At 55.1% G+C, this 7,786-nt stretch overlaps 1 protein-coding gene across 3 annotated transcripts in view; it reads left to right on the top strand.

Moving 5' to 3' along the window:
• Positions 1-861: 861 nt before the first annotated feature.
• Positions 862-7,786, top strand: part of EZR (ezrin) — a 46,161-nt gene continuing 39,236 nt past the window's right edge. Inside the window, exons 1-2 of one of the 3 annotated variants that reach the window (XM_040238909.1) lie at positions 862-1,096; positions 2,317-2,404. In XM_040238909.1, coding sequence (XP_040094843.1) covers positions 2,393-2,404 — 12 coding nt within the window. In that variant the 5' untranslated portion in view covers positions 862-1,096; positions 2,317-2,392. Of the gene's footprint in view, positions 1,097-1,296; positions 1,459-2,316; positions 2,405-7,786 lie in introns of those variants that run through there. The other 2 variants (XM_040238908.1, XM_040238910.1) reach the window with 2 other exon arrangements.

The following is a 7,786-nucleotide window of genomic DNA, read 5'->3' as shown; positions in this document are numbered from 1 at the left end:
AGATTTGCACTTATTGTGTTTCAGGCACTGTTCTAGGCATCTTATATGTATCCACTCGTTGCTGTGCTAGTCACTCAGTGGTGTCCAACTCTTTGTGACCCCAAGGACTATAGCCCACCAGGCTCCTTTGTCTATGAAATTCTCCAGGCCAGACTACTGTAGTGGGTTGCCACTCCCTTCTCCAGGGGATCTTCCTGACCCAGGGATGGAATCTGGGTCTCACCGTCTGAACCACTAGGGAAGTCCTTGACTCCTTAAATCCTCATAACAAGTCTATGAAATAGGTGCCATAATTATGCCATTTTACAGATGTTAAAGTGTTAAATAACTTACTCAACTCAAATAGGGAGTTAGACCAGGAAAGGAATTCAGGAAAATTTCTGGCCTCAACCCTTAGCCTACATCACAATCACCTGGAGGGCTTTAAGATTCAGACTTCGGGCCCCAGGCGGAGAGTTTCTAATTCTGTAGGTTTTGGGAAGTACTTGTGAATTTCCATTTCTGCAAGTTCCCAGGTGATGCTTTTATTGCTGGTCTGGGAAGCAGGCTTTGAGAACCGGTGCTCTCGTTAGCTCTCTTAATCGCTGCGCAACAAATCCCAATGGCCACCAAAGTCCGCCTCTGTGTTTAATTCCTTTTGAGAACCATTTGCAAAAACAAAATTAAGAAAAATAATTCCCAGAATTTCTAAGGAGATTTCTTCTCTGTCCCCCTTCCCCCTCCCCCCCATAAACTTTGAGTTAATCAAGTCAAATGAAGCCACCAGGGTGTCCTTTAACCAAGAGCGCTGGGCTCTGGAGCGCCTTTTAATGCTTGTGTCCATCATCTCCGCGGAATCCGAGGGCCGAGGCCGCCACGTGCGCGGGGAGACACAGCGGCCCAGGTCCCCGGTTCTCAAAAAATATCCCGTCTCGGCCCCGGGGGCGAGGACGACAAAATGACCTGACCACGGGGACGGCCGCACCCCGAGAGGCCCCGATCCTCCGTGGTGGCAGCCTGCCGGCCCCTGCAGTCTTAATTTACACGTCCCTGCTCTCCCTCGGTCCACCGCGGGACGATCTCGCACCTCTCCTCCACCCTCGGGAGCTGAGTCAAGGTCAGCAAAGTTCTCCGAAGGCGAGGGGAAGAGCAGAGAAGGGTTGAGGGGAGGTCTTTCCGAGGTTGGGGGAGGCGGGGGGAGGCGGGGGGCGGCCCCCCCCCCCCCCCCCGGGGTCCACGCGGCCATCTTCCCCGCGAGCCGCACCTCGCGGGCCGGGCGGGGCGGTCAGGGGCGGGGCGGGGCGGCGCCCCGCCCGGGACTCTCGGGAGCGCGGGCCGCGGGCGCACTGCTCGGACGCACGGATCGCTTGGAGCGCAGCCGTCCTCTGCAGGAGCCGCGGGTGAGCGGGGCGCGGCCCGGGTCGGCGGGAGTGGGGTTCGCGCCGCGCGTTCGGCGGAGGGGCCGGAACAGGACGACAGGTGTGGCGGCGCGGGCAGCCCGGCCGAGGGGGCGGTTCGCGCGGGAGCCCAGGACCGGCGGGACCCTGGCGCGGCCCACACACGCGGCAGGTGGAGCCGAGGCTGCCCACGTGGCCGCCGCGCGACCTCCCGCGCCCCAGCCCGGCCCCTCGGGCCCCTATTCCGGAGCGCCGGCGGAGCCCGGGCTGCGTGGACGCGCCTCCGGGTCCCGCGCCCGCGTCCGGGCGGGGACCATTTTCACAAAGTATTTCTCAAAGGGTTGACGGTTGCGGTTTCAGCCCTGGGGTAAACGGTTGCTTCACAAAGTGAAACTCTCCGTCTTCTGGGATCCCGCGGGCTTCCGGGGCGCCCCGAGGAGTTCCTCGGCGGACAGCCCCCCGTGACCCCGGTTCCGACCCGGCCCGGCCCCCAGCCGGCAGCCCAGACCCCTAACCAGCAGCTGCCCCGCCCGGCCCCGCCCTTCCCCTCCTCTGTGCTCCCCGCCCCTGCCCTCCTCTGCCCTCCCCGCCGCCCGGGCTCCGCGCCCCGCCCCCGCCGGGCCACGCCCCTGGCCACACCCCTCCCCTGAGCTCCTTCCCCCGGCGCCGCGCTCCCCGCCGCCCCGGCCCCGCCCCGTGATGCCTGGCCCCGCCCCGCCTCGGCGCTCCCGCCCCCCGGCGCCGCGCCCCCCGCCACCCCCTCGGCGCTGGGCCCGCCCAGCCCGCGGTAATTGCAGGTTGGGCGGTGACTCATCGCGGCGCCCGCCCGGCCGGTTCTTAAGCGGCAGCGCGGGGCGGGCGCCGAGTCTCCGGGCGGCGGGAGCTGTGGGGTCGGTAGGAGGGCTGCTGGGCACGCTCACTGGGCTTCCTCCGCCTGCAGGTCGGGAAAGGGCGTTTCAGCTACTGCTGGAGAGCGTGTTTCCAAGGAAGGCGAGGAAACCCGTCCGGAACCGAAAATGCCGAAACCGGTAAGTCCCCGGGTGTGTGTGGGCAGGGCGGGATGTGTTGAGCACGGTTTTCAAGCGGAGTTATCTGGGCAAGGTTTGGGGCTTTTTCGGGGTTTTTGGGGGGAGGCGGAGAGAAGAATAGAGTTCTTTTCTAGGCGGACGAGAGGGCAGGAGCAGGGAGGGGATCGTCTCCTCTCTTTTTCCCTCGACATCCCTTAGTGGAACTCTTGGAGAAAACAAGATTGCGATGCTTTTCTCTCTACGGTCCTTTTGTTTGCGAGCCCCCTCCGCCGCCGGGCCTTGGGGTTAGGATCTTTGAGAAAAATCAGAATGCCTTTCAGTCGGCTTCGGGCGGTGGAAAACCCCTGTCCTAAGACAACCTGGAAGTTACTTCCCCGAAGAGGAGCCTGAGTCGCAGGAGAGGCAGGTGGCTTCCCACGGCGCGCGCCCGCTGCCTTCCCGAGTCTAGGAGCAGGCGCGCCCCAACTCCTCCCCTGGCGCTCTCTTTTAAAGGGGGGGTGGGGGGGCACTCTCTCTGGGGGCAGCCTCGTTCCAGTTCATCCTACTGAAGCTGTGCTCTGTTAACCCGGGAATTTGCTGGTGGCAGCAGGATTCCTATCTCGGAGAGGGCTTTGGTAATGAACTTGAATTGCAGATGAAGGCAGGCAGCCCTGGAGTTTGATAAGCAGGCTCCTGGCGCACCTCCGAAACATCAGCTGACCCCCTAGCGCTGCTGCGCCGGCACCTCTTACCCCCACTCTCCCCGAATCTGATTTGTGTCGCCTGAATCTGTCTCTCGGGTGGGATGGTGGCCAGCCTGGGCTTCATACGGCTTTCATTTAAGTTGGGCGAACAAGGCAGCTTCTTTGTGAGCAGCATTTCTTAGCAAGTGGTATCTGTTCTACCAGCTTGAACACAGCTGAACTGGTGACCAGATAATTGGGGAGGAGATAATCGAAGATTTTTGGAGTTTTGAATCCCAGTGGCGAGAATATCTGGATTCATTGAAAATTACAATAAAAGATTCCTATGAAAATACACACCATACATAAAATACATAACTTCCTATACCTATGGAGTTTATGAGAAACCTAGTTTTTCAAACGAGTTGGTTCTGTAGTCAGTGCTTATGTGTTTTGTTTTCTACCATCATATTTTAGATTCTGTGAAAGGAGTACTTTAGAAGTTTTGTTTTACTGTTAGGTTAAATAAATTACTACCTTCATAGGCTAACAGATTGAGAAGCCAGTAGCGCTTTCCCCTCAGTTACATCACCAAGATGATTCATTCACAATGCAGACAGTTTTTTTTTTTCCTACACTGAATTCTTCTTTTCATTTCCAGTTGGTAGTTGGCACATGACCTTCAGGCTTTACAGTTCCTGTGGTATAAAACGGACCTAAACATGGTGCTTTACTCCAGGCATAGCCCTGTTCTGTGTTACTCAGCGCAGTGATTAGGAACTTAACGTTTCCTGGTGTGTGGCTTTCACTAAAGAAAAGATGTTGAGAGTTCAGCTTTTAAAATAATCACTTAGATAACAGTCGGTATACCCATCTCCTGTCAGTCACTACTTTTCTTTCTCATAAAGATCTGTAGTTGGCTTTTGTTCTTTTTCTGGCGTGTGTTTTTTTTTGGTTTTTTGGTAGTGGAGTTCACATGACGTTCGCTTGACCGTCTCAATAACTTTTAAGCGTACAGTTGAGTGGCGTTAAGTACGTGCACATTGCCGTGCAGTGGTCACCACTGTGCACCTCCAGAACTTTTTCCTCGTCCCAAACGGAAACTGTGCACTTTAAACACTCACTTCCTTCTCCCCACTCCCTCCAGCCCCTGGCAGCCGGCCCTCTCCTTTCTGTCTCTCTGCCTTTGACTCCTCTCGGTGCCCCACATGAGTGAGATTGCACAGCGTTTGTCCTTCTGTAACTGGCTCACTCCACTTAGCACGATGTCCACAGAGTCCACCCTTGTACCATGTGTGGGAGTGGCCTTGCTTTTTAAGGCTCTTTCTTTGTTTCTTAGGGCAGGTATGTTTTTATTTCATTTGACTTTAAAGTTCCTTTACGATGGACCAGAAACTTAACAAGGTTTTTCTGACAAAGTAGTTGTTGAATTCTTTAAGGAAGGATAGTAGTGGCCATTCTTGACTTGTAACCTCCTTGTATGTTAGGGTCGCAGTAACCCAGAGTAAGATTTTGAAAGACTATGTTTTATATAATATTAACAGTTATTTGCAGGTGGTATTGTGAGGTGTCCTTTTATGAGAGCCACAGCTGTCGACCATGGGAAGTTTCTGCCTCCTACCTTTTTGGTGGAGTAGGGTCTTGGAGATTTTGCCTTGTAAAATGAATGCGCTTAACTCTTTGTCCATGTGGATCCCATGAGGGCCACCTGCAGGTCCTTAAGAGCTTACTGGCTGATGGGCCATCTAAGGCTGTTAGTGTATCTAGTTTTTGTTACTGTTGTTTTTTGCTCTTTCCTTGGATGTTAAAGTTGATGCATCCTCAGCAAGCTCTGCAGGTGTGTCCTTGGAACAGTTATTGATTCCTATTATTCAAGCCCAAACCAAGAATTTTGGTAGGTGACTTCCCATGGTGATTTTTAACAACACAAATGAGGGCAAACCGTAAAGTTGGCTGTAGAGTCAGGATTTGGGCTGCCTCTGGCCCCTTGAATTCGGCAGCAGAATATTTTTGATTATGTCTGAATAGTCAATGGATGATGACTCTTTGCAAAACAACTATATAAAGGAAATGGTATCTATTTGCTGCTTTTTCTCTCGGTCCTGCTTGTTAAGAAGACTGCCCGTCTGCTTTCAGGGAGCACCTTGGCCCCGTCTCTGGGTGCCAGGCACAAAGTGTTGCGCAGATGGTTGCAACAGATCTTGTCCTCAGGGAGCTTACAGTCTGGGACCCGAGCCCAGGCTCAGGCAGACGCTGGGAAGGGGACCTGGAAAACTCGCTGGGTCCATCCAGGAGGGAAAGAGGCTTAGGTAACATGTGACACAGCTGAGTAGAAAAGCCAGCCAGTATGGAACTGGGCAGGCGGACTGAGGAGTCTTGCTCAGTCCCCTGAGCTGGTCCCCCGGGCGCTGCAGGGCTGTGGTCCATCGTCTGGTTTTGCTTTTCCCAGAGCTGCTCTGGGCTGTGACGGGTGGACGGCCAAGGAGGATGGTTTGAGGTCCAGAAGGCACCACGCCCTCTGCCCAGCTGGCCGCTCTGGCCTGGTTGGTGTCTCTCATCTGGGAGAGACGTGGGCTGGGTGCTCAGGGCCGTGGCTCAGGAAGCCTGCTCCGTGTGCCCACGGTCGACTGAAGGTGACCCGCGGGCTCCTTCCCCTTCCTGCTGCCTCCCCGCTCCCCTACCCTCTTTCCTTGTTGTGACAGAGGACCCACGGGGCGGCAGGAAGAAAAGCCGCTGCAGTCAGGCTTAGGGATGAAAAGGCTGTTGTGTCAAGGCCAAGCTCTCAGCTGTTTTCTGAGAAGTTTAGCCCGAGCTACCTTTCAGTGGCACCCGTGATGCCTTAGCCGTTCAGCCCTGAAGTGTCGATATGGAAGTTTCTAATGTAAAAGTAGATCAACTCCCTTCAGTAGAAAAACTGAAAGTGTGTTCGGAATCCTGCCCTGTGCTAGAGTCATCAGATAATTTCTGAGATGCCCTTGCCTCTTGACTCTGTAGTCTTTTCCATTAAGGATCTTAACAGGGTCAGAGTTTACTGAATATAGTGATACGTTTTCTACCTCTCTCATCCCCCCTCCCCGCCAACCCAGGACACGTGGAGTCACTTTTCTCTATCTCCCCCACTCCACCGCACCCAGATGGAGAGTTAAGCAGCTGAGACTCTCCCACGTGTTGGTGAGACACGCGGGCTGGGCGTTGTCGTCTGTCTTGTCACGGTGGAAGGCACAGGGAACGGGTCTGTGTGCCCATCCCTTTGTCCAGCACTCGTTTACTATGCTGGCGTTGAGGCTGGTGAGCAGACGCAGAAACAGCGCCTGCTGCCGTGGATTTCCAGTCTGGTGGGAGGGACAGACAGTGGTCGTGGGGTAACTTGAGTGGGTGTGAAGGCGTGCCTGCAGGGGAGCCCTGGGCTGGGGGTCACGAACAGCACTGCCTGTGCTGAGAAGCTAGAGTGCAGGGTGTCCAGGTGGGGGCACACCCGCCCGCGGAAACCACTTGTACCCAGGCCCTGCGGTGGGAAAGAGTAGGTGAATGTAGGCTTCCAGGAGAAGGTCTGGAAACAGCCCCGTGGGGGCTTACCTCCAGGGAAGCTCTGAAGGGTTTTGACTTGGAAGGAGGTGGCCTGGTCAGACCTGCCTTTAGGGTTAGGAATAGGGCTTCCCTGGTGGCTCAGATGGTAAAGCGGCTGCCTGCAATGCGGGAGATCCGGGTTAGATCCTTGGGTTGGGAAGATCCCCTGGAGAAGGAAATGGCAACCCACTCCAGTACTCTTGAATGGAAAATTCCATGAACTGAGGAGCCTGGTGGGATACAGTCCACGGGGTTGCAAAGAGTCGGACACAACTGAGCACTTTCTTTCAGGTTAGTGTTAGAGTTAGGTTTAGGCTTAGAGTTAGGTTTGGAGGTGGGAGGCACTATGCTGAGAGGCAGTGGCCCCCGGGACCTGGTGGGGAGCACAAGATGAGTTTGGTAGCTCTTTGGGAGGTGACCTTGATGGGGCTCGGTGATGGGCTGGTTGTGCTGGGCCAGAGGGCGCCAGCTCTCGAAACTGGGTGGATGGCGGTGCCATTCACGCCATCCTCCGAGATAAGGAACCTGGAAAAGGATCGAGTGTGAGAGGGGAGGCCAAGAGTTTGGTGGGTACATGTTGTTAATAAATTTGCGACTGTGACTTATGAAAAAACTCACCTTCTTTCATGATTCTCACCATGGCCTGCTGTCAAATATCTTGCAAATACCGGACTTCACCAATGATAGTATTTTTGAATCTACATCAACTAAAGGTGGCCCAGCGGCTTTGAGGTTTCTCCTGAGTGTACATGCACACTGTAGACACACATTGTTAAAAGCGAGCGTTCATTTAGTACTGGACTCTGACTTCAGGGTGTTTGCCAGTATCTGGACATGGGAAGGTTCCTGGGCCCTCTGCTGAATCCCCATCTCTGGGGACAGGAGGACTGGACGTCTGTGCTTTAAATAAGTTCCCCAGACGGCTCCAATGCACTCCCAGAGTCTGGGAACCGATGGTTTCATAGGAAAAGGACAGTTTTTATATATTCCTTTCTCTTGGGCCCCAGCAATGCGATGCGGCTGTCCTGGTGGGGTTGATACTGGTGGTTGTGTGTGGGCAGCGATGGCCAGTATAATCCCAGCGCCTCAGGGGCACTCAGGGCATAGATACATGGTCCCAGCTCCAGCGCCACGGGGGCCGACATTGGTGTTT

The sequence above is a fragment of the Oryx dammah genome, unplaced genomic scaffold (genome assembly GCF_014754425.2).
Source record: "Oryx dammah isolate SB20612 unplaced genomic scaffold, SCBI_Odam_1.1 HiC_scaffold_4, whole genome shotgun sequence".
Lineage (NCBI taxonomy): Eukaryota > Metazoa > Chordata > Mammalia > Artiodactyla > Bovidae > Oryx > Oryx dammah.
This window is presented reverse-complemented; position numbering and strand designations above follow the sequence as displayed.